Genomic DNA, 27,754 nt, shown 5'->3' on the forward strand with positions numbered 1-27,754 from the left:
AAATTATCTGATTCTCCCATTGCTTTCAAAATCTACAGTCCTTCTCCTGTGAAATTTGGGATCTCTCTAATATCTAAAAGTGAAACACACTTGCTCTACTTTTACAGGGTGATTCAATCAACACAGAATTTTAAAGAAAACCTACATCTACTCATGAAGAGCCAAACCAGAGCCTAAACCTACAAATATAAAGAGCCAAACCAGATCAAAACTACTTGGTCTTGGGAGTATAGACTACAAAATTTAAAAGTGTATACAGCTGCTCCAAGCTTTAATAAAAATTCCCAAAAATGTATTGACAGCAATATTACCTATCAAACAGCCCTCGATTGGCAATAATACCCATGAAAGTGCATGGGACACCCGATTAGGAAATTGCCACGGCCATTTTGGATCGATGAAATCACGGCGGAACGGGAAAACGCTGGCATATAAAGTAATTTTATTTAGTCTATATAACTCAATTTAGATTACCCGTGGCTAATTATGATGTAAGGGTTTTAATGCAAAATGATGTAACATTTATAATGGGATTCCCAACAGTAGCAATAAAGCTTTGATACATTTAGAAGCATGTTATTACAGAAATTTATTTCTTAGGCAAATGATCACAATTAGAAAAAAAGTATAACGTATTGAGAATTGCTCATAGCCGACTGGGTGTCCCTCCTGCTACCACAATGGTTTCCCCGGTGATATATGAAGCATCAGAAGAGCAGAGGAAAGAGACTGCTCCAGCACATTCTTCTGGCTCTCCAATCCTGTGGCAGAAATAGCAATGTCAGTATGAGTTTTACCTTGCAAACACCTGCTCTATACAGTCCAAAATTACATTTTTTCAAAACTATATTTATTTTACTTTACATGCTTTGCTGAGTAGCACCAGGCAAAAAATGCAAATTAGTAAAAATATGCAGTGCCAAAAGTACTGGGCATGTGTGCAGACGGCACTTCTTTGAGAACATGCATGCATTCATACAGAATTTCTCTGTTGAAGCCAAGGAAGCAGAAGGCACTGTATGACTGTATAAAGCCACACAGAACACAGAAGTGCACTGGAGGCAAGTATGTTTTACACTTACTGCTTTATTCACCCCACTAAATGCTGCAGGTTGTGTTTTTTATTTTTTTTTGTGAAATGAGGCTCTATTATCATCTTATGTCTACCTTAATATTTATTGTCAACAAATCATCTTTCCAAAGATATTGCCTCAATATAAACAGTCTGCACTTAATTTCAGTCACCACAAAATGATTTGATCAATTTCATCAGTTTTATTGTATATTTCACATAATTCCCATCATTTACTAATAAACTTACATCTGATTCAATATTTCCTTTTCATGATCCCAAAACTTATTGGTTATCTCATATAACCCTATTCAATATGTTGTTTAATAATCACATTATGTATTCAATACCTTATATTATCCTAATTAACACATCTGTAAATCAATGAGCCAATAATTGCTGATGTCAAACCAAACTAATATTATTATCATATCTACTTCTTGATTTTCTCATATCTTCTTATTTAAAGGGACACTATAGTCACCAGAACAACTACAGCTTATTGAATTTGTTCTGGTGAGTAGAATCATTACCTTCAGGCTTTTTGCTGTAAACACTGTCTTTTCAGAGACAATGCAGTGTTTACATTACAGCCTAGTGATAACTTCACTGGCCACTCCTCAGATGGCTGTTAGAGATCCTTCCTGGGTCATGGCTGCCTAAAATGCATCCACATATTCAGTGTCTCCTCACTCTGCATGCAGACACTGAACTTTCCTCTTAGAAATGCATTGATTCAATGCATGTCTATGGGGAGATGCTGATTGGCCAGGTCTGTGCTTGAATCATGCTGGCTCTGCCCCTGATCTGCCTCTTTGTCAATCTCAGTCAATCCTATGGGGAAGCATTGTGATTGGATCAGGCTACCACTTCTGCTGATGTCAGCAGCCAGTGGGCAGGTCAAAAGGAAACCGTGACAAAGCAAGCAGCCCCAGACTTGAATACTAGTAAGATTTTACTATATTTAGGGAGGCATGAGGGGACCAGGGTGGCTAAATGGTGGTTTTAACCCTATAGTGTCAGGAATACATGTTTGTGTTCCTGACCATATAGTGCTCTTTTAATAATTACTTGTCATCTTCCCATAACTGTTTACTTTGTATAACCTTATTTCATATTTTATTCATTACCAATTTTAGTATCTAGTTCTTCTGTGAAGAATTAATACAGGTGACACTAATAACCAACAACAATCTGTTTACTACATACTTATTTATAAAAACAAAACTAAAAATGCCATATACATGACAGCTCAGAAAGACTGGACGTCTCCAGATGCATAACATAGTCATTCATGGGATTCCCTGCACTTATATTCAGCAGTGACCTGCAGTTTTAAACATAGTTCAATAAAATTCACAATTTCCACTAAACCACTAGCCATTGGCCAGTTAAAATTCAGCCTGGGCAGTAAAACACTATCAGCCTGGGTATTACCATATATACTCAGAAACCTAAGTTTCTAAGTATTGAGTCAAGTGGGATTTCTAACTATCATTACAATCAAATCTCCTTGGCTCAAGAATAGCAATCAGGTTTCAAAGCACGCTGTAAATATCTTATTAACTATTATAGACATTATTGGGCAAAGTTTAATGTACCATGCACTGCAATAGTTAATTAAGTGACATATTTTCTGTGTTGTGAATGGCAAAGCTTGTAAAGCCAATAAAAGAAGCACAACAGTTGCTCCTGCATATATGTATATAAATTAGATTACAAAAGTCCTTACAGTAAGGCACTCACTATTCAATACCATAACTAACACACTCTCTCTCTCTCTCTCTCTCCCCTGCACTCTTTGCTAGTATAATTCATGTCATATGTGAAGTATATTCCAAAAGACTGTGTAACTAATTGGCATTTAGCAGATAGATCAATACTTCAATACTTTCACTGGCTTTCATTGGTTGAAATAATCAGTAATAATGATTCTTATATTGTTAATATCTTACTTATACATAAGAGTTAACTCTGGTATCAACACAGAGGGTGTACAATATAGGTTAAATGCAAGGTAGGAGAAACGTTAGTCACAAATATAGACAGAAAGACTGTATCAGCTCTGCAGTTGGTCACAGTGGAGAATTATTGTGGGATCTCGTTATATTAAAGGGACACTCCAAGCAATATTTTCTTCTTCTTCAACAGCTGCAGAGTGAGGTTGGCAATCATCAATCTTGTCTGGGATTTCTTGATGGTTCTTCAGAATAACATTTTGTTATACACCACGGACTGGGCACACCAGTTCAGTGTCCATGACAGGACTTGCCTTTTACTTTTCAACACATGATGCTTTGAGAAAAGATGGTTTTGCAGTAGGAAAACATGTGTGTCTCCTATTCCATTCACTCTCTTGGAACTTTAGAACTGTGCATCAAAAAAGCAGTATGTGCCTTCCTGGCATTTCATCTCAGAAATCCAGCTTTTTTGTATTTGTAGTGATTCTCTTGGTTTATGAGAAAGTATTTGCTGAAATAACCATCTTCTGGTTCATTTGGACATTCCTAGAAGACAAAATGTTTCTTGGTTCTTGCAGCCGAAGGGAGAACATCTTAGCTAAATGTTTTTATTCCTTTAATATTTTTCTGTATTAATGTGCATTCTTTTGTAATGCTTTCCATAACAAATATGTTTAATGGGTAAATAATGCACTACAAAAATGTAGTAAAAGTCACGCAAGAGGTGTCCCTTTAATTATAAGCTTCTTTGAAGAAGTGAGGATGAGGAACTTCTTAAAAGAAAAGAGGATGAACATTGTGCATCTGGTTAAGTGATTTCTAGATTTAAGAGCAACTCAAAATTGTAATTGTATGGATTATGTATTGATTTTTTTTTAAAAATCATATGAAATCAAATAGATTTTCTGTCTTACCTACTACAATTAAGTCAACATGAATTAAACTGATTTAATCAGATTTTCTTTTCACATTGCATATTTTTAAATATTTGTACCCCACACTTACCTCCATTGTTTGAGCTGCTCAGCTCTTTTCCGTGGCTCGTAATCTGCTTGCAGCTCTCTGCAAAATAAATGAATAATAAGATCAGCAATTGATACGTGGACAGGTTGCTGCACAGAGTGAGTTTACACCAACCCATGGTTTGGTCTGTATTCGTTCATGACTGTTGAATGCGCAAGTGACTTTCCACCAAAAGGCTGACATGGTAGATTCTGCAACTGGTAGAGATATCTTCTGTGGTCAAGTTGTATATGGCAACATATTCCTTGCTTTGATAATCTGATTCCTGCCTCTTCCATATAAGAGTACTCCGCTTGCTTTTCCAAGGGATGCCTTCATCTCCTCACATTCGTCTGAAGTAGAATCTTCCAAAAAAAAGCTGGCTGTTATTTTATTATAGAGCGCAAAAGCATGTGGCAAGATGAAGACAGACTCCCGAACCAAGTTGTACAGAAAAGTCCAATTACTATTTCCATTTCTGAATGTAAGTTGAGTGGAGAGCATTTCATTATGCCGTACTGCAGTAACCATCATTGCAACCAATGATCGATAACAAGGAACTAAGAGGCTCACACTGTACTCATAGGTTATCTGGAAGCTGCCAGTAAACTTGAACATTGTGAAAAAGTACCAGGTGAATACTGGACACAGACGACCACAACCAGATTCTCATGATCCTTCGTTTCTTGCTCCTTCACTCAGGGTCATTCACTACGTCAGCTCAAAAATACATGGCTTATGACTCTGGAGGACATATTAGTGCTGAACATGGTTTAAGTAACACAGATAACAGTCATACCAGGCTTTATAGTAGTTTCTGCTTCACTCCTTTTGCTTTTTTATTGATTGCAACCTCTTTTGCTTTTTCCCATTTCCTTATGTATGGTTTCCTAATTGCAAGAAGTCTGGATAGACCATTTCTGCACAGGATGTACATCGGCGCCATATGTCACAGCCCAATACCAATCTGTAATTTTAATCCGACATAGTTCATCTGCCACTGCTTATTCTGTCTCTAAATTGTGATAGAGAAATTTTCAAACTGTACAAAATTATGTTATAAGGGCTATGGCTGTCAAATTGCGTAAGTCCTCTTAGATTCACTTGGGCAAGTACATGTAATTGTGAATTTCAACTACCATCATTCATTTTTGTCTTAATCTTTGATTCTGTATGGGTGACTGGTTTCTGTTTTTAGTACTTATTGACCATATTCAAGCAGCCTATAGACTCACTGGTTTGGGATTGACAAATCTTGCGGCATCCTGACGGGTGTCCCCAGAGGTTCTGGTGTCTTGGTTCTGAGGAGAGGTTTTAAGTGACCAGCTGGTTCTTTCTCCCAAATCACCTTCACTGCCACCCGTACCTCCTGGTTGCCGGACAGGTGTTTTGTTTTGGTGTTTCACACTTCTCCTTCCCATCATTTGTAATTGAGTTGCCTGGTGTTGTCCAACCTACTCCACCATGATGTTTACACCCATGCCCCTGAGTGTGCTTTCCATAAAGGCCAATGGTCTTAATATCCCGGAAAAATGTTCACGTGCAGTGGAAGACTTTAAAGCTAAGAGAGCACTGATTGTTTTCCTCCAGGAAAATCTATTCAAGGTGGGACTTCAACAGAACCCTCACAAAACAGGAAATCCCAGACAGTGACAATTGGCGATAACCTCTAGATATAAACACAAAGCAGATTTTCCCGTACAGACGCACAACTTCTAGAAGACACTGAGGAAGAACTGGCCCTAGGAGCTAAGACTACGCAAACAGGCAAGAGTCCAGGGATTGATGGGCTGACACTGAAATACTACAATTTACTTCCACACTTTGTCGCGGTGTTCAATGCAATTCGGGAGGACACTGCCATCTCAAGGCAAATTTTGTCAGTTAACATAACCATAATCACCAAGGACGAAGAGCACTTATCAAGCTACCATCCAATTTCCCTCATAAACTGTGACAACGCTTTTTTCAAAAATACTGGCCATGTGATTGAAGCATCTCTCAATCACGAGGACCAAACAGGCTTCATACCACTGAGCGGACGAGAGAAAACACTATCCAGACTCTGCTTCATCAACAAAAAAACAGAATCTGGGGGCCATCTCCTGTTTTCTACAGACGCTGTGAAGATCAAGGTAAATGGACATTCCTGTTTGCCACACTCTGCCATGTACGGTTGAGTCCGTTTATGCAACAATGAATTCGCCATTATGTCTCCCTGACTGCCGGGTTGTGTGGCCATGGGGCCTTTACTGACTCCTTTGAGATACATAATGGGACTTGCCAAGACTGCCTGTTGTCACTTTTTGTCCTTGCCCTCGAACCCCTTCTCAATGCGATACAGGTCAATCCAGAAGGGAAAAGGGGGGTCAAAGTGGGGTGGGAAGAGCATAAGGTGGCATAAGGTGCAGCATATCCTGATGACCTGCTGTTCTATGTAACCTGCTGTTCCGTAACTGTTCCTAATTTCTTAAATTTAACTGAAATGGTTAAATCTCCAACCTACGTATTAACTTCTCAAAATCAACCATCTCGAACATTTGCCTGCCAGCTTGATCTGCTGACCTGAGCCCGCCTCAGTGGTCCGTTGCCTCCCTCAAATATTTTAGGATGTAAGTAACCAGGGATCTGAGCTAGGTTTACTCTCACAATTCTTGCCCTGCTTCAGAAGATTTTGGCAGAATATGGAAGATTGGGCTTTACAACACATTTCATGGTGGGGGAGGATCATCAATATGAAGCTTCTTCCAAGAATGCTTTATCTTTTTGAGACCCTACCCATTCACCTGCCCAACTATTTCTTCAAGTCATACAGTGCTACATCTAAAGAGGTAAATGTTGACATCCTTACTCGTCCTGAGACTGAGTGTGTTGGCCTTATCTAATTTATAGGCATATAGATCTGAGTCTAATTGACAAAGGCACAAGTAGGTGCTGAAATGTTGTCCATTTTCTGTATTCCTAAATATAAAACTGCCTCTTCAAATAAACCAAAGGTGTGCCCAAACATGTGTTCCTAAAACTACTTTATTGAAAACATGTTGGAAACCATGGTACGCCATTTTGGTTAGAGCTGAAAGGAGTACTATTATATTTTTTGCTCTGGTTCACCCTCCTCCTTAAATTCTGTTTTTAGGTATGACTCGTTCCATAACAGTGGTGAAATGCACATTGTGATTTTAGAAACGCATGGGATACTGATTTCACCCCAAGAAGGTGTAATTATTATTATTATATTTATATAGCTCAAACTAATTCCGTAGTGCTTTATAATGGGTTGTAATTAATTTTAGAGATGCATACACATTTATGCGTTTTTATCCGATTTTTTTTAACTATCATGCTTTACCCCAGGGCCGGCGCTACCTGTTAGGCGGACTAGGCAGCTGCCTAGGGCGACCCTTGGGAAGGGACGCCGCCAGGAGCGCCGCCCCCCCTAATGCTGCAGCTGCCCGAGCGCTCTGTAGAGAGCCTCAGGTGGCTGCAGCTTTGCCCGGCTGGTGCGTCGAGGGCGAAGGGCTGACAGGAGGGAAGCGCTCAGCGCTCCCTCCTGTCACTCCCTCACTGTAGCGTAGCCGAGCTCTGTATGGTCCGCGGGTACAGGGAGCATCGGTCTCCTGTACCCAGCCAGACTAACAGGAAGTGCACACGGAGAGAAAGAAATTGACAGGGAGGGGAATTGACAGGGGAGAGAAAGAAATTGACAGGGTGGTGAGAGTGACAGGGGAGGGGGAATGATAGTGGGGAGGGGAGAAGAGAGTGACATCGGGGGGAGAAGAGAGTGACATCGGGGGGAGAAGAGAGTGACAAGGGGGGAGAAGACAGTGACAAGGGGGGAGAAGACAGTGACAAGGGGGAAGAAGACAGTGACAAGGGAGGGGGGAGAAGAGAGGGACAAGGGGGGAGAAGAGAGGGACAAGGGAGGGGGGAGAAGAGAGGGACAAGGGAGGGGGGGAGAAGAGAGGGACAAGGGAGGGGGGAGAAGAGAGTGACAAGGGAGGGAGAGGGGGGAGAAGAGAGTGACAAGGGAAGGGGGAGAGATTGACATCACACACACAATGCACCCCTTACACACAAAGACAAGCACCCCTTCCACACAGAAAAACACACAATGCATTACACACACACAAGCAATGCAACCCTTACACACAATGCATCCCTTAGACACACAGAAACATACAATGCATTCCTTACACACACTCAATGCACCCCTTACAGACACAGACACACTGCATCCCGTACATACACAGAAACACACCTTGCAGCCCTTACACATACAAACACAGATTCACACAATGCATTCCTTACACACATATCAGGACATCCCCTACACACTCCACCCCCTGTGAACAAACTCATTGGTGGAACATGAAGGTGGACCCTGGGACCCAGACCTTGAGGTGTGTAAAGGGCCCCCAAAAAATGGAGCTGCTTCCCGTTCTCCCAGAACATTGATTTTTGTGACCACAGTTACAAACAGCCTCCAGAGAGCACCAGACCAGTGGAGCCAGACTGCAGCTAGAGCCCATCATCATCCTCATCTGGTTGTAAGTAGGCAATCTAGCATATTATTCGTGGCACTAATCTCTAATTTACCTCACATTAAAGAAACACTATAGTCCCCAGAACCACTGCAGCTTAATGTAGTGGTTCTGGTGTCTATAGCCTGTCCCTGCAGGCTTTTTAATGTAAACACACACTGTGTGCAGCACTGGCGTTAGTTAACATGGCAGATCATATGGGTGGGGCATTGTGATGTCACATGGGGGGGTGGCAAACTTTACATTTGCCTAGGGCGGCAAAAATCTTTGCACCGGCCCTGCTTTACCCTACCTATTTATCTTTTCTGTATGCATTCCTGATGAATGAAAAAAATAATAACTGTTTAAAAAAACAAACCAGAAAAAACAAAACACAACACAGGATAAAATACTGAATCTTCTCCCATCAAAACCCCACCTTATATATCTTACTCACGTTCTGAAAGTGGATTAATAGATGTATAAATTACATGTTCCCCTATAGACATGAATACGTTATTATAACAGGAACATAATAAAATATATCACAATTATTGATGGAATGTAGACTGAAATTCAAAATATTGAGCCAATCTTTTTGCAAATTATTAGTTGTATGCTCTTTAAAATGACATTTTTATGCACATATCCTATATTGTATTGTCTTCTCTTGCTCACCAAAATGTAAGAAAATTAATAAATATAAGTATTATATTATATATAAAAGTTTTATTGTATGATGAATCGAAACACACATGTAAGCCCACCCATGTACTGCTGTACACTGGAATCACAATCTATTGCTTCGTCCTCATTGAACATTGAATCAATGATTTTCTATGGGGCTTCTGCGAAGAGTGGCTGATTTTACTCTGTCAGTGCAGTGGAAGCGTCTCATACTGACAACCACTAGAAGTGGACTTAACCCTGCAATGAAAACATTGCAATTTCTCAAAAACATATACATTCCAGGGTTAAGAGCGCAGGGACACTGCACCTAGATCCCTTCCATGAGCTGAAGAAGACTGGGTGACTATACAAAAAAATTAAAAAAAATAGTATGCTGCATCTATCTCATTCCATTATGGTTATATTAAAGTAGGAACGTTGAACTTGTATTTCCTGACACCTGGGACATGTATAGCCTGGCTCTGGGCAGCCAGTGTCCAATAGCCTTGCCACATACAAGCAGTACATACCAGACATCTAGTCTATCTCCCTATCAAAATAATATGAACCTTTTTCATATTATTTAACCATTTCTGCAGCAATATTAGTTTAATGACATGCAGGCCCCAAAACAAGAGCAGGGAGCAGGTGTATAGTGACTCAGGTCATACAGTGATTTTACAGGTGTTTTGAAATAAACCTCTATCAAACTAGTCAATAGTACACCACTATGCTATTGTGATACAGCACTATGATTTTTCTCTGTAAATTCTGGTTATCCGTGAAGAATTGATAGAGTATAGCACCTATATGTGTATAGAACTAGTTATGTGTTCTTCAAGCTGCATCATCCATGTAAGATAAAAGGCAATTGACATCATCACCCACTATTCTGCAAGATAGTTATGATATGAATGAAATAATACACACATATAAAAATAAAGTCATAACATTAACAATTTGATAACACTCAAAGCTGTGTGCTTCCAGCAGAGACTCCAGTGCTTACTTGTTAAAGCCGACCACGCTCTTCACCGTTTGCGCCATGGATTCATCCTTCCAAAGCTGTGGGAAGAATGACACCTTTAAATCCCATTCCCAAATAACTTGCACTTTCTGTACTCTAAAACTATACAAATCATACAGTACACCAAACATACACTATATTTCCTATAAACTCACTCCTCAACACCAAATAATATGGGAACGTCTCCACACTCATAACTATACAATCACACTCCTCAAAAATCTTTCATACTCACAGCTGAGCTGAACTTGGTACGGATGAGTCCAGGTGCCAGGCCGTTCACTCGAATGTTCAGAGGTAGAAGTTCTGGTGCCAGGGCCTTCGTGAGACCAAGCAATGCTGTCTTGCTGACACTGTATGGACCAAGGCTCTAAAAGAATGGACATTGAAAGTTAGAAGATTACGTTAAACCTATATTATACAGGCAAGGAATAGGACGAATGGTAACTTTAGAATATACACAGATAAGTGGATTATAGTTTATTAAGATAAGAGAACTATAGGGGAAGTTATAAATATACAGAGCCTGAGGAGTCAGTTTGTGATGGATAATAGAAGCAGCATAATGTAGGTAAAGAGGAGAGGAAAAGTGAAGTACAGTTTTCTGCATGGGCAGAGGAGAAAACCAGAGTCTTATGATAACACAGAGACTGTGAGAATTAGAGGAAGATGATGGGATGAGAAAGGCATGCATTGAGAAAAATATCTCACAGGGAATGGGGTGTATCCAGCCAGAGACGATACAATCACAATGCTTCCACCCCTGCAAAGGAAGAGGAAATGATATCACTGATCTAGGTAAGCACTAATGCGGTGTCCAATGCCACTATGTATCACCAGAATATTTTATTTACATGTGCAAATGTACTGTGATGGGATTACATGCAGCAAATACCCTATGGTATGTGCTAATAGGACAAACATAAGACTGGCTAATCTTTATAGATGTGCATGGAAAGAATTTGCAGTCATGTTTAACAGAGTTATTCACTAAAGTGAGAATTCAAAGTGTATTTCAAATATAAGGTCAAAATAGTCGACCTGGTAAGATTCTCTAAGTCAGCTAAGCTTTCAGTTTAGCTATTCTGGCCATAGATGTGAAATTTACTTTGAATTCTCACTTTAGTGAGTTTGTGTTTTTCTTTTTAGTTCTTCGAACATCTAGTCAACTCGTCATTCAGTTAGGCCCAAATTCGGTAAACATTTTAGTGGGCAGACTGTTAACACCAATCAGAGTGCTCTGATTGAGCTTGTATAGTTCCTAGCCTTGTTCCAGCACCACAGAGCTCATATGGAATATTATTTATTGAGTTGCATGTTGACCTTTTTCAGGCTGAAGAAAAAAAAGATTTAGCTGAAAGAAGACATCTGATGGTAAGTAAGAAGTATTTTTTCCAGGTGTAGTCTATGGGTGGAAGACACTACATCGCCCCATTTAAAATTAGAGTCCCCACTGGCAGCCCAATGGATAAGGATTGGGGAGAGTACACAAGGTTCCTAGCAATATAGGAGTCTAGATCCGCCAAGATTGGGGGGGGGGGGGGGGGAGGCAATAGATCCCTCACATTATTAATATGAGAGTGAGAGGAATTAGGAAAAAACTTTGGTTTGATAGACAATGACATGGCCTCTTCCCCCTCTTGTACTTTTAATTTAAGCCCTCGGCAGCCACCCAGGGGTGGGTGACGTAAGGTACTCCCCTTACCAATATTTAAGTCCCACCAGCCACCCATGGGAACCAGACCATATTATAGTTCCCTGTTGTAGCCCACAGATAACAGCTTGGGGAAGAATACTAGACCCGCCTTATTAATATTAGAGCCCCCACCTGCCATCCATGGGTGGAGGTTTGGGGGAACAATTGGATATTTTAATATCCAAAAGTTTTTTTTCTGCATTTCACCATAATCAATGGGTATAGGATGGAAACTGCAATTTGTTCCATATCCCTGCTAAATACACAATGACTTATTAAGCAAGAACCAGCAATTTTAGGACACAACAGAAGTTCAAATAAGTTAAGAAGTTCAGCATATTCAAAAGCCTGAGCATAGGTTAGAGTCATGAGTCCATTTTTAAATATTTCAGTCGAACAAGCTGCTTTGACTGAAAGGGAAATAGTTCAAGCATCATGAGAAAAGGGTCTCCTTGTAACATCAGTTGTAGTACATTTAATTATAAAGGGTAGCAGTTGAGAGTGCAGTGAACAAAGAAACCCTTCAAGTAGCTGTGTACTAGGTCAGTATATACCGTAAGTCAGGAAACCAGCTTTGCAGTGTATTCCCCAAAGTACAGGCAAACTGTCGACAGATTAAAATGATTTTGTTTTTAAGCACTAGTTAGTAACATGGCTGCAGCATTTGGTACCAAGCAAAGACATCGACACAATTCTAATCTTTTTGGCTCTATACACCACCACAATGGGTTTGAAATTAAACAAACAAGATGTGCTTTAACTGAAGACTTTTAGCTTTAATTTGAGGATATTTATAGCCAAATCAGGTGAACGGTGTAGGAATTACAACAGTTTGTATATGTGCCTCCCACTTTTTAAGGGACCAAAAGTAATGGGACAGATTAACAGTCATAAATCAAACTTTCACTTTTTAATACATGGTTGCAAATCCTTTGCAGTCAATTACAGCCTGAAGTCTCGAACGCATAGACATCACCAGACGCTGGGTTTCATCCCTGGTGATGCTCTGCCAGGCCTCTACTGCAACTGTCTTCAGTTCCTGCTTGTTCCTGGGGCATTTTCCCTTCAGTTTTGTCTTCATCAAGTGAAATGCATGCTCAATCGGATTCAGGTCAGGTGATTGACTTGGCCATTGCATAACATTCCACTTCTTTCCCTTAAAAAAACTCTTTGGTTGCTTTGGGTCATTGTCCATCTGCCATACAATGAGTTCTGAAGCATTTGGCTGAATATGAGCAGATAATATTGCCCGAAACATTCAGAATTCATCCTGCTGCTTTTGTCAGCAGTCACATCATCAATAAATACAAGAGAACCAGTTCCATTGGCATCCATAAATGCCCACGCCATGACACTACCACCACCATGCTTCACTGATGATGTGGTATGCTTTGGATCAGGAGCAGTTCCTTTCCTTCTCCATACTCTTCTCTTCCCATCACTCTGGTACAAGTTGATCTTGGTCTCATCTGTCCATAGAATGTTGTTCAGGAAATGTGAAGGCTTTTTTTTAGATGTTGTTTGGCAAACTCTAATCTTGCCTTCCTGTTTTTGAGGCTCACCAATTGTTTACATCTTGTGGTGAACCCTCTGTATTCACTCTGGTGAAGTCTTCTCTTGATTGTTGACTTTGACACACATACACCTACCTCCTGGAGAGTGTTCTTGATCTGGCCAACTGTTGTGAAGGGTGTTTTTTTCACCAGGGAAAGAATTCTTCGGTCATCCACCACAGTTGTTTTCCATGGTCTTCCGGGTCTTTTGGTGTTCCTGAGCTCACCGGTGCGTTCTTTCTTTTTAAGGATGTTCCAAACAGTTGATTTGGCCACACCTTATGTTTTTGCTATCTCTCTGATGGGTTTGTTTTGTTTTTTCAGCCTAATGATGGCTTGCTTCACTGATAGTGACAGCTCTTTGGATCTCATATTGAGAGTTGACAGCAACATATTCCAAATGGAAATAGCACACTTGAAATTAACTCTGGACCTTTTATCTGCTCCTTGTAAATGGGAAAATGAGGGAATAACACACACCTGGCCATGGAACAGTTGAGCAGTCAATTGTCCCATTACTTTTGGTCCCTTGAAAAGTGGGAGGCACATATACAAACTGTTGTAATTCCTACACCGTTCACCTGATTTGGATGTAAATACCCTCAAATTAAAGCTGAAAGTCTGCAGTTAAAGCACATCTTGTTCATATCATTTCAAATCCATTGTGGTGGTGTATAGAGCCAAAAAGATTAGAATTGTGTCGATGTCCCAATATTTATGGACCTGACTGTATATAAGATAATGTTTAAGTGAGAGCTCATGATCAAATGAGCTCTCACCATACCAGAAAGCAGTAAATACTTGTTTTGCTCTTTTAGAGCTGCTCAGCATTTTCTTAAAAGCAGTGTATTATGGACTGAGCATTAGCTGTTTGAACTCCCATAAACCTGAGTCATGGCAGTACATGAGAATGAGAAACAAAGCAAGAGGGGTTACTAAACAAAAACAAACACCCAATATAGCTGTATATCCTATCCTAGACATTGCAGCAAAAGTGTGGGTGAACATGTAGGACATCTAGCCAGTAATCCAGTACCTGTATTGGCAGTACATGTAGCAGAGGTCTATGCAATTAACTTAACATGGAGTTTATGTGAGTCAGTTGGAATCCTGCTTTAATCAGATACTGTTGTCATTCCAATTAACAGTACATTTCATAAACACTAAATATTAAATTACTATCTTGGTTAATACAATAGGATTTCCAGATCTCAAAAAAGGTGCAGTTGGGAACCCTTGATTTTTGTTAAAGGGAAACTATAGTGCTAGGAAACAAACTCGTTTTCCTGGCACTGTAGCTTCCCCATGTGTCAAGCCCCCGGCCATCCCCTGTGGTGCAGAAGGGGTTAATAACACCTTCTGCAACTTACCTGGGTCCAGCAGCGCTGACTCAGGTCCGTCTTCACTCCCTCCGTTGACATCAGCAATGGCCATGCTTGCATTAGTATCTCCCCGTAGGAAGGCATCATTTAAATCCCTATAGGAAAGCATTATTCAAATCCCTATAGGAAAGCATTGTGCATAGTGTGAGGACGTCCAGCATCATTGAGGCGACCAAAAGTCGCCTTCAAGCCCGGAAGTCCTTCTAGTCGCTGTCTGGTAGACAGCCCCTAGAGGAGCAGTTTACACTAGCAGGTAATTATTGCAGTTTATAAAACTGTACCCAGACCACTTCAAAGAGCTGAAGTGGTCTGGGTGGCTACAGTGTCCCTTTAAGTAGCTGATTCCATTAACAAATGTGAATTGTTGATAATTCAAAGTGAATTTCAAATTTTGGGCCACAATAGGTGAAATGAAAGCATTGTTGGTCTAAACAAGGTCTAAAATTTGAAATACACATTTACTTCCTCACATTCACAGTCAGTCAAAACTCCCCCCATCCCAGTGGGGATTCGCCTAGAATACATGGGCGCTATTTGGACAACTTGGGCGCTCAGATCCGGGGAAATAATACTTGTAGGGTTTCCCAGTGATATTTTATGTGTTTTGTGTAATATTTTGTACCTCTAGTGCCTGGGAGATAATTAGTTTAAGCCAAAGCAAACTCACTTATCTCCCATACAGAGACCCCTGGGCGGGTTATACTGTTGTAGTGAATGAAGACCCCATACTGGGGGTCTGTGTATAGAACAGGTCACTTGGCCCTAATAAAACAGGTCATTTTGTACCCTTCATCAAGTCTTGGCTGTTGTTTGGGTACACCAGAGTTATAATCACTGCTTCACTATGGGACCTGAGAGAATCTACAGCGGAGGTACCACTCAGGGTACAATGCCATATATCCATGATACAAAGAACTGTTTCCCTTTACCAAGTGCCATAGAGTTTAACATGAAAACTCTATATTGAAATTGTGTTTTTTTTTTTTTTTTTAGATTAGCCGCCTTATGTAAAGTATTTGATTTGCTAGTAGATTTATTCATCCATTTTCTTACCTTAAATAATATTGACTGTTAAGTATTGTACTGTATGTTATAAGACTTGTTGCCTAATTCATCACTAATAATATTTTACTTAACAGATATATATATATATATATTAGCACCAATCAACAATCGGGGGAAATAAGTTATCTATGGTGATTAGTAAGGTATCTCCTTATTATTAGACACGTGCCTGTCTAAATAAAGCAAATACTGATTCCACCAAACATAAATTCTAAAAACCTCATCTTGTGAGATTGTTTATTTATAAATTAAGATTGCTTTTTTGGGAGCATTATTGTTATAACTGTTTTATAGAATATTGGTCTCTGAGGAAGTCCCATAAGTGGGACAAAGCGCATAAGACCAGATTTCCTTTTTATTGCTTTTTATATATTATCAATAGACCTCTTTTCAACGTATCTACCTGTCGGAGTCCTGCATGGTTCCTAATTCTGGGTGACACCTGATCCTAAGAGGGAGATATAAGCCCCCCAAGACATCAGGGGAGGCACCATTGGAGCGTATATTACTTCTAATTCTCGTGAGTGCAACCTTTAGCAGGGAATATTATATTTCCACAAACTGTATTATGCTATGTTCTTTTTTATTCATTGTTTTTTAGGTATACCAGCTGAATCCCACATGTATTGTATTTTTTGGCTTATTTTTAAATCTGTCTACAATTAGTCTATGTTCCATTTAACAGGGACTGATCATGAAGACTTCTTTAAAGGACCACTATAGGCACCAAGATCAGTTCATTTTGAAGGGTGCCATGTGCCCTCTGTTATAACCTTACAGCTGAAAACATTGCAGTGCTGCAGGAACAGCAATATTTTAACTGCAGAATTAACCTGCCTCTAGTGGCGGTCAATATGACAGTCACTAGAGGTGCTTCCGTGAAATAGTAGAGTAAAATTCTGCTATTTCTATCAGATGGTCAAATCCGATGGTCAAAGCCAAATCCGATCCGACTGAATTTGCAGCAATTGCCCGGCTGCATTTTGATCTGGAATAAAATCAACGCAATCCTTTACATAGTATTCGGATGATTCCCAAAGCACCGGTTTTAACAAAATTCAGGACCAAATCCATTCAGTAGGATGCACGTCCGTAAGATATTGTTTACCTGCTTTATGCAGGATAATTTCAAGTACTATTCTCCCACTGGTTAATAATGTAACAGCTAGCAAGAACTTGCTTGCCGCCACATTACAAGTAAATAAATGTAAAGGCCTATGGGGGTGTCCACGTTTTTCCCCTGCACTGACCTGCTCCAGCGTGCCTGAGGCATCCTGCGAGTGGGTTCTCATGGGCTGACACTCCGGCAGTGCTGCCCTCCGTCTGGCATTCTTCGTCTGTGCCAGCTCCATGATGGAGTTGCCATGGCAAGATGGCGGCCACTGTGTGTAGCTGCTCGGGACTGCTGGGGGAGCGGGAGTCTTTGTGTAACCAAGATGGTGCCAGATGCCGGCTCCTCCTTTATAAATAGTGAGGGCTCCAGTCATGTGATCAGCTCTCCATATAAATACCCAAGCTTGGTTGTTCTGGTGTTTGCCCCAGTCTCCTGGTCCTGGTTCCTTGGCATTGACCCTGGCCGTGCTTCTTGTATCCGACCTTTGACCTCTTGCATCCTGCTGCCTATTCATGGATTTCCTGGCTTCTGACCTTCGGTTTAACTCTTGACTTTGCTCCTTTGCAGCGAGCCCTTGCCATTGGACTGCCTGACACCACTTTCTGTCTGCTCCTTTCTGGCTTCATTGCCTCTGTAAATAAAGGCACACGTGCCCTCATAGATCTCTCAGGTTCCTGTATCACTCTTAGGCACCTGGCAAGGTTGTCTCTGCAAGGGTTTGCCGTTCCTCTCCAAGCAAACCTACCGGAAGGTTGTCACAGTGGGTTAATAAGACACCCATATTACTATAAGGGAAGTTTTAAACTCATATCTACTAAATATTTGAAAACTAGCAAATGGGCAGACAATGAGCCCTACCTACCCCCCTTCATCTGAATAATAGTAAGGGGGAGCATTAAATGCAAAATAAAAAAATATATACTTACTGTCAGAAGTCTTCTTTCTTTTAAATCTTATATTCTACAGCCCCCCAAAAAGGCCAAATAAAAATCCATGATACACATGTACTTCCTGTGTTATACCCAAATTCTTACCCTCTTTCCTGCATTTTTGGTACCACAAGCTTCACCAACAAAAATGTAGCTTTAACATTTACATCCAGAATCTGGGGAGGAAAGGACAATGTGTGTGTCAGCAATCCATGTAGTTACAATTCTTATCATATGTTAGACTGCTATTATTTAATAGCATTTCCATGTACCATGATGGTTATTGAGTTATCCAAAAAGGGTAAAGAAGAATCAACCTTGCTAAATGAGGCCCCTGCATGGACACATACAGTCTACAACACTACTTTTCAGGTGGTGTAGGTGAGTTTGTAGGTGGAGGATGAAATCAGACTACTCATGACACACTTCCAAGGAAATATATGATATGCAGTCACATACTATGCTAAATGCAAGTATCTGAAATGCGAATAATTAACCAAGATAATAATTACAGTGTTCCTAAAAGTGCCACCATATAAAGAACAAATATACTGGAGAACGTTGTAGAATTTATCCAGATAGAATCAAAATGTTAAACAAAGACAGAAACCAAGACACACAAATTGGACAAATGCCTGTGGACACCAAGTTAAATGCCCTGTATACCCCTCATGCCATTTATATTGTTTCTAGCTCTATGTGCTATTGTTCTGTATCCTTTTGATAACACACATACAAAATTACCAGTTTGTAAAGTAGTCTTGAATCTTGCTTATTTGTCATATGTTGGGAAAATCTAATCACAGAAACACTCACCTTGTCCCACACCTCCTCAGTAGAGTCCAGTATGTTTCCTGCGAAAGGATTCACAGCAGCATTTGAGACCAGGATATCGATCCCTCCATACCGCTGCACCGCCTAGAACACAAACCACTAATTGTAACCTTCATGTTTCACCTACAAATTACAGGCATGAAAGAGGTTATGAGCTTCCTCCCAAAATTTTGCATGGACAAAGAAGGACACTTTACTGGGAGTATTATTGTCGTGGAGCACTATTACACACACACCAACAATATGGAGTTTCAAAAAAAAAAAAAAGAGAGAGACATTAAGATAGGAAAGAGGGACATAGGGATTTAGGACCAATTGGGTGGTGGGAGGGATGAGAGATTCTAGCTACATGTCATGTCTGTCCAATTGAGACCTTCCACGTTAGACATATGTGATGTGTCTTGAGACAGAACAATAGCATGCAGCAATCAAGATGAATATTCTTCATAAATACAGACCATTGCAACTACCCTAAAACTGTTTCTTATGTGTCTTATCACATGTATAATTCACCATCAGCCACATACTAATGTAAATAATTATTCTGTTATATATATATATATATATATATATACTGAACAAAATTATAAATGCAACACTTTTTTGTTTCAATAAATCTGCCTGCGGCTTTCACACTTTGAGTGCCTGGGAATCTTTCTTGCTGCCTTAACGTGTTGGGAGTGCTGGTCCTGTTCCAGAGCACCGGTGGCCGCTGGGAGTGAGTTCGGTTTCTGTGATTATATTTCCCATTTTTCATGAGCTGAACTGAAAGATCTAAGACTTTTTCTATGTACACAATAGGCCTATTTCTCTCAAATATTGTTCACAAATCTGTTCGTGAGCACTTCTCCTTTGCTGAGATAATCCATCCACCTCACAGGTGTGGCATATCAAGATGCTGATTAGACAGCATGATTATTGCACAGGTGTGCCTTAGGCTGACCACAATAAAAGGCCACTCTAAAATGTGCAGTTTTACTGTATTAGGGGACCCAGGGGGGTTCAAAAACCAGTCAGTATCTGGTGTAACCACCATTTGCTTCATGCAGTGCAACACATCTCCTTCGCATAGAGTTGATCAGGTTGTTGATTGTGGCCTGTGGAATGTTGGTCCACTCCTCTTCAATGGCTGTGCGAAGTTGCTGGATATTGGCAGGACCTGGAACGCACTGTCGTATATGCCGATCCAGAGCATCCCAAACATGCTGCATGGGTGACATGTCTGGTGAGTATGCTGGCCATGTAAGAACTGGGATGTTTTCAGCTTGCAGGAATTGTGTACAGATCCTTGCAACATGGGGCCGTGCAATATCAGGCTGCAACATGAGGTGATTGTCGTGGATGAACGGCACAACAATGGGCCTCAGGATCTCGTCACGGTATCTCTGTGCATTCAAAATGCCATCAATAAAATGCACCTGTGTTCATTGGCCCCAACAAACGCCTGCCCATACCACAACCCCACCGCCACCATGGGCCACTCGATCCACAACGTTGACATCAGCATACCGCTCACCGACACGACGCCATACACGCTGTCTGCCATCTGCCCTGTACAGTGGAAACGGGTTTCATCCGTGAAGAGAACACCTCTCCAAAGTGCCAGACGCTATAGAATGTGAGCATTTGTCCATGCAAGTCGGTTACGACGACAAACTGCAGTCAGGTTGAGACCCCGATGAGGACGACGAGCATGCAGATGAGCTTCCCTGAGACGGTTTGTGCAGAAATTCTTTGGTTATGCAAACCAAATGTTGCAGCAGCTGTCTGGGTGGCTGGTTTTAGACGATCTTGGAGGTGAAGATGCTGGGTGTGGGGCTCCTGGGCTGGTGTGGTTACAAGTGGTCTGCGGTTGTGAGGCCGATTGGATGTACTGACAAATTCTCTGAAACGCCTTTGGAGACGGCTTATGGTAGAGAAATGAACATTCAATTCATGGGCAACAGCTCTGGTGGACATTCCTGCAGTCAGCATGCCAATTGCACACTCCCTCAAAACTTGCGACATCTGTGACATTGCGCTGTGTGATAAAACTGCACATTTTAGCATGGCCTTTTACTGTGGCCAGCCTAAGGCACACCTTTGCAATAATCATGCTGTTTAATCAGCATTTTGATATGCCACACCTGTAAGGTGGATGGATTGTCTCGGCAAAAGAGAAGTGCTCACTAACACAGATTTATGAACAATATTTAAGAGAAATAGGCCTTTTGGGTACATAGAAAAATTCTTAGATCTCTGAGTTCAGCTCATGAAAATGGGGGCAAAAACAAAAGTGTCGCGTTTATAATTTTGTCCAGTGTATATATATATATATATATATATATATATATATATATATATATATAAAAATGCAATAATCCCCTGCACTCACGCTCAAAAAGTGACAATACCGGGCGCATCACCAAGGCTCCAATAGACAGAAATCCACCAAGGAAGGCTGCTCTCTGGGTTAAAAACAAAAATTTATTGATACAATTTAAAAATAACGACCAATGTTTCGGTCCCCACTTGGGACCTTCTTCAGGGTCAAAAATACAACAGGACACCTGTTGTATTTTTGACCCTGAAGAAGGTCCCGAGCGGGGACCGAAACGTTGGTTGTTATTTTTAAATTGTATCAATAAATTTTTGTTTTAAACCCGGAGAGCAGCCTTCCTTGGTGGATTTATATATATATATATATATATATATATATATACAAATTCCAAAGGTAATCTGCACTCACGGTCTCCTTTAAAAACATCTTCATCTTTAAAAAAACACTTGCATAAAGTGCTTGTAGTGCTATAGATGGTCAACGTTTCAGTCCGACTAAAAATTTAATTTCATTTTAATAGTTTGTCATACAAGAAATATAAACGTTATAAAGCAATAGACACTGTTGATGATACAGTTATTTTAGGTGCCATTAGAAAGTTGGCAAAAAAGAAATTTGAAATAGTGATTTGTTTTATTCATTGTCAGATATCCTTATTCTCATCACATGGTTATTCATAACAATGAGGATTTGTGGGACTTTAAAGTGAATTTCAAATAAAGGCTAACAAAGCAGAACTGGTAGCAAAGCAGACTTGGAGAATTTTTCCAGTTTGGCTATTTTTGCTTTAAATTTGAAATTCACTTTGAATCCCCAACAATTCCCACTTCAGTGAATGTTTATATTCCCACTAGTGTCTCTTTTTTATGAACATGTTCCCATTCCTTCAACAGGGATATGTTATAAAAATAAATAAAAAAAACACCAATGGAAATCATTAAAAACTATACTTTGGGGTTAATGTTTATCCTAAGAATAACTGCAATACTGTATTCACAAACTCTCTATCAGTAGCCGTTGACCGAGGAGTCAGATGTAAGTCTCAGATTACAAAAATGTGTCTTATCAGTTGGATATATGTGATCCACAGCAAGTATGCGAGCAGAACTTGGTATCAGTGTACTGATATTATATTGACATGTTATTAATTTTGCGAGCAGATTCAGAGATGGTCACTGCCACATATCTTTTCCTTTTCTTCCTTACTCTTTCGCCGTGTCCACTGATCTTTTATTACTATATTCTTTGCTAGTCTTCCTTTTTTTTTTTTTTTTTCCATATCCACCAATATGCCTCTTTCTCCTGCCTAACCATGTGAATATTAAAAGCTCACCGTCTCTACCAACCTCTCCCTATCCTCCTTTTTCCCCACGTGGCACACTGTTCCCTCCACATCCAGTCCTTGCTGCTGAAGCTCTTTGACAGCTCTATCCACGTTTTGCTGTCTACGACTGCTCAACATCACACTGGCCCCATCCTCAGCTAGTTTCCGGACTACTGCCAGGCCAATCCTAGAAGAGAGTGGTATATGTAAACATGCATACTGTACTTGAGGAAAGAGTTTAGGTTAAGCAAGGGTGTTACATATGGATTAGCCTCTACAACTACATCTAGAAATGATCGTGGCAGGCAATGCTTACGACTAACATTAAGCAAGTTAATGCAAATACTGCCAGATGGCTAAATTGTACACTTCAAGTTTAAATAAAAATGGCAAGTATACTATTAACATTGTTAATATAACAACTCTAAGGGAATATCCTTGAAACGTTGTATGCAATGGAAACGTGAACTAACTGTATACATGAGGTAGACATTATAGCAGGGCACCTTATGTGTACAGACAATGTATAGTTAATGGTTTGACTAAAACTCTAATCATCTATGCTTGCAAGACAAGGTTTAAAGGTAATAAAAGCATGTTTGTGACACTTTAATTCATGTGACAAAATTTAAATCAACAACATAGGAAGTCACAGAAAAGACAGAGGTTACCCTTCTGTTGAGGCTGTCACCAATGCCACTTTCCCTTGCAGTCTCTTGAGGGGCTGTTGGCTTCCTAAACTCTGCATCCTGCAGGATCCTGTAACAGGAGACGGTAAAGAGAGAAGGCTTCGCAGCAAAGGCAGACGATGCATGAGGACTCTGATCTGTAAACCTGCTATAGAAAGAGAAGGGGTGGTACATACAGGTTCAAAGTACATATCAATCTTTTAATCACATGGGCACTAAACAATCACATTCATACCTGTAGAATGTCCTTTAACCTTTGCCTTATTCTTCATGTGATGTTTATGATTGTTAACTGTGAACACACAAAAAATGTGCTAATGGTAATAGCACATTGTATGAATGGTCACCATTAAGGTCAAATGTCTACAATAGGTGGGAATTAACATAATATTACTTCATGCACACAGAGCAGTATTCACTAAAGTTAGAATTCAAAGTGAATTTTAACTTTAAAGGGTCAGGAACACAAAAGTGTTTTCCTGACACTATATCGTTAAAAACACTATTTAGTCCCTAGCCCCCCTAAATATAGTAAAAACTCACCTTATTTCCAGCACCCCCCGATTCACCTCTTTGGCTGACATCATCAGAATTGGAAAAGCATTGGATTGGCTTAGATCGTCAATTCTGATGATCTCAGCCAAGGAGGTAGACTAGGGCGGAGCCAAACACCATCCTGGCCAATCAGTATATCCTCATAGAGATGCATTGAATCAATGCATCTTTATGGGGAAAGTTTCATGTCTCCACACTCTGAAGTACTGACCCAGGAAGCACCTATAGTGGCTCTCTGACGGGTGGTCACTAGAGGTGTCCCTAGGCAGTAATATAAACACTGTCTTTTCTCTGAAAAGGCAATGTTTGTATAAAATGCCTGCAGCTATAGACACCATAACAACTACATTAGTTGTTGTTGTTGTTCTGGTGACTATAGTGTCCCTTTAAGGTCAAAATACCCGACCTGGAAAATTCTCTAAATTCTATTTCTGCTAGAAGACTATAGTGTTAGGAATACAAACATAGTTTTGGAGTAGCAGTTTATGTCCCCAGCACCCTTCAGAATGGGGTTAAATGGCATTTAAACATACCTTTTCTCCATCGCTGCACCTGTCTAGCAACGGCTGGTCCCACCTCCATGGCTGACATCTTGAATCTTGATCCTGGCAATCTCCTTCATACATTAATACATCAGGAAGCAAGTGAGGGAGGGGGCAGGAAATGTCAATTTAAGCTCCTCCCCGCCCTCTATAAGGCTTCATCTCACCGCATGGGAGCTACTCTCTTCTGCAAGGAGGGGGGAAGAAGGACATGCTGCCTGTAACCAGAAGCTTCCAGAGCAGCAGGGCCTCTTTTAAGTGGGAAGGGCACATAATCATTGGGGACCAGCCATGCTTTGGGTTACGCAAGGTTCACTGTAATGCTGCTTGGTCCATTTATTATTATTATATTTATATAGCGCCAACAAATGACATAGCAGTTGGGCACCGGAACAGAACTGGAATTCGGTGATGGCACAGACCCCTAACCCAGTCTCTCCACATGCATGGTTGCTCTGGGATGGAGTGATGTCTGATCACTTCCTCCCAGTACCCAGACAGAAACCACCCATCACAGCTCGCCGTCGGTGCTAGATCCCCACTGGCAAATGTAGGCAAACAATAGAGTTTCTCTGAAACTGCTATGTTTATAAAAAAAAAATGGGTTAACCCTAGCTGGACCTGGCACCCAGACCACTTCATTAAGCTGAAGTGGTCTGGGTGCCTAGAGTGGTCCTTTAACTCCACCTCTAGTGGCTGTCTACCAGCTGGATAGCATAGCAGGAGAGGGGGGACATTTTTATACTATAAAAACCAATCAAAAATGCCAAATACCAATGTATATATAGACTATATAGTCAGATACGCGTTTCTCTGACTAGAAAATACTTTTTATAGTATATTTTAATAAAGTATAAATTTTTAACATTATTCTGTGATTCCTGCCGTTGCAAAGAAGGGAGTGTAGTCCGTAACTACACAGAGTTCGGTTACTGAGCCAGGTCACAGGCTCTGTTTGTGAGTATACTTTATTAGTAATTCTTGTATAGAATAAGAAACAGAATTATACTATATTGCTTATTTCCTGCTTTTTTGAGAAAAACTCCTCACTTTGGAAATCTACCCCACGGAAGAGGGGAGGGGTCGCCCATAACGGACCCACAGGCTTTCCACACCAGAGCTAGGTCTATATAGCTCTGTAATATGTGCGTGTTCCATTATTCAGTGCATTATATATATGTTCAAAAGGTTTTACACTATATGTATTTTACTTTATGTTAAAGGTGTAAAGAAAGAAAGTTACCAAGGTGGAATACTATAAAGTTAAGTGATTAAGTACCGTATCTTATAAAGGATTTTTGTTTGCCTATAAGAATCTTGGTGACTGGGTAATAGAACAATAAGTGTTCCACTGTTTTCTCTTTTTGTGTTTGAACATGATTATTATTTTTAAAAAAAATTATTGCAAATCCTTTTTTTATTAAGTGGTAAATGCACAAAATATACATGCCAGTCAGATTTGTTTTATGTTTTCAAGAATATTTGTGTTTGTGTGTAGTGGATGCAGTGAGTATTTGATTAGTAAATGCAGTGTGTTTGTGTAGTGGATGCAATGTGTCTGTATAGTAGATGCAGTGTGTGTGTAAATATGTGCAGTAGGAACTCCCCCCCTCACCTGTCTCTTAGTGCCCCCCCCCCATTCACCTTAAAGGGACACTATAGTCACCTGAACAACTTTAGCTTAATGAAGCAGTTTTGGTGTATAGAACATGCCCCTGCAGCCTCACTGCTCAATCCTCTGCCATTTAGGAGTTAAATCCCTTTGTTTATGAACCCTAGTGACACCTCCCTGCATGTGACTTGCACAGCCTCCATAAACACTTCCTGTAAAGAGAGCCCTATTTAGGCCTTCTTTATTGCAAGTTCTGTTTAATTAAGATTTTCTTATCCCCTGCTATGTTAATAGCTTGCTAGACCATGCAAGAGCCTCCTGTATGTGATTAAAGTTCAATTTAGATATTGAAATACAATTATTTAAGGTAAAGTACATCTGTTTGAAAGTGAAACCATTTTTTTTTCATGCAGGCTCTGTCAATCATAGCCAGGGGAGGTGTGGCTAGGGCTGAATAAACAGAAACAAAGTGTTTTAACTCCTAAATGACAGTGAATTATATATATATATATATATATATATATATATATATATATACATACATATATATATATACACTAAAACTGCTTTATTTAGCTAAAGTAATTTAGGTGACTATAGTGTTCCTTTAATGTTCCTCTCACTTCTCTTTTAATGGTCCCCCCTCTACCCCAGTGTTTCTTTTCCCTTTCCTCCCCTGTACCTTAGTGCCCTCCCTCAATGTTTCTCTCTCTCTCCCCCTAGTGTTCTCCCACCCCTCCCCTATAGTATTCTTTCCTTCACCCCCCCCTCGTCCCATAGTGTTCTTTCCTTCTCCCCCCCCGTCCCATAGTGTTCTTTCCTTCTCCCCCCCCCCGTCCCATAGTGTTCTTTCCTTCTCCCCCCCCCCGTCCCATAGTGTTCTTTCCTTCTCCCCCCCCCCGTCCCATAGTGTTCTTTCCTTCTCCCCCCCGTCCCATAGTGTTCTTTCCTTCTCCCCCCCCCGTCCCATAGTGTTCTTTCCTTCTCCCCCCCCGTCCCATAGTGTTCTTTCCTTCTTCCCCCTCCCCTCCCCTGTCCCAGTGTTCTCTCCTTCTCCCCCCGTCCCTTAGTAGTCTTTCTTTCTCCCCCGTCCCTTAGTGTTCTTTCCTTCTCCCCCCCCCCACCTTATGGGCTCGCCGGCCCTCCTCATTATCGGTATTAGCGGTGATTATCGGCAGATACCGATATTAACCAAAAATATGAATATCTGCCGATAATATCGGCAAAACCTATAATCGGTTGATCCCTAATACACACTGACAGACATATATACACACATTCACTGAAAGACACACAATGACAGACATACACATTCACTAACAGACACTCATGCACACACTGAAACACGCATACACAATCACTGACAAAAACATATATACTCTCAGTGACAGACACACACTCATCATTAACCCCTTAAGGACCAAACTTCTGGAATAAAAGGGAATCATGACATGTCACACATGTCATGTGTCCTTAAGGGGTTAAACTAGTGGACATGGAACACTGAATGTTATTATATTCAATGGCTTTCCCAGTGTGTGACCATGTAATAGAGAGAAGCAACTAGCCTGTGTTTATGGGGCGAGCAGCCATACAGTGTGAGTGAGCCCAGGATGCTGGCTGGGAGTTCTAGGAGTTAGTCTGCCTTCACCTTGCTCCCATTCCCAGCCCTGTGTCAGTGTGCAGCCAGTGCCTGGCTATCTTACAGACTCACATGTTACATGTCCCGCAAGGTATGTATTAGTGCGGAGACTGTTCACAAACCTGTCCAGAAACAACCCGGAGCTCCCCGTGCAGACAGCGGGCTCAGCACTGGGATAGACAGGCCTGCACTGCACGGCTGGGACCCACTGATCTCACTCCCCCTGCTGGCCAGTCGGCGCACTGC

The 27,754-nt window shown here is 40.7% G+C and overlaps 1 protein-coding gene across 5 annotated transcripts; it reads right to left on the minus strand.

Annotated features, from left to right (window-relative positions):
* Nucleotides 1-481: 481 nt before the first annotated feature.
* LOC134611230 (dehydrogenase/reductase SDR family member 4-like) lies at nt 482-27,738 on the minus strand. Of its 5 annotated transcripts, none has more exons than XM_063454880.1 (11): nt 27,631-27,738; nt 23,393-23,449; nt 23,140-23,305; nt 22,478-22,655; nt 18,807-18,908; nt 18,096-18,166; nt 10,963-11,014; nt 10,487-10,621; nt 10,234-10,289; nt 4,039-4,095; nt 482-761 (listed from the first exon to the last, which is right to left on the minus strand). In XM_063454880.1, the coding sequence occupies exons 2-11, from the start codon at nt 23,427-23,429 to the stop codon at nt 647-649; spliced, it is 969 nt and encodes a 322-aa protein (XP_063310950.1). In that variant the 5' UTR covers nt 23,430-23,449; nt 27,631-27,738; the 3' UTR covers nt 482-646. The 5 variants fall into 5 exon arrangements, with proteins under 5 accessions (XP_063310950.1, XP_063310945.1, XP_063310948.1 ...); XM_063454875.1 differs by having other exon boundaries at nt 23,140-23,302; nt 27,631-27,640; XM_063454878.1 differs by lacking the exon at nt 23,393-23,449 and having other exon boundaries at nt 23,140-23,302.
* Nucleotides 27,739-27,754: the final 16 nt, after the last annotated feature.

This window comes from Pelobates fuscus, chromosome 5 (assembly GCF_036172605.1).
Source record: "Pelobates fuscus isolate aPelFus1 chromosome 5, aPelFus1.pri, whole genome shotgun sequence".
Classification (NCBI taxonomy): Eukaryota; Metazoa; Chordata; class Amphibia; order Anura; family Pelobatidae; genus Pelobates; species Pelobates fuscus.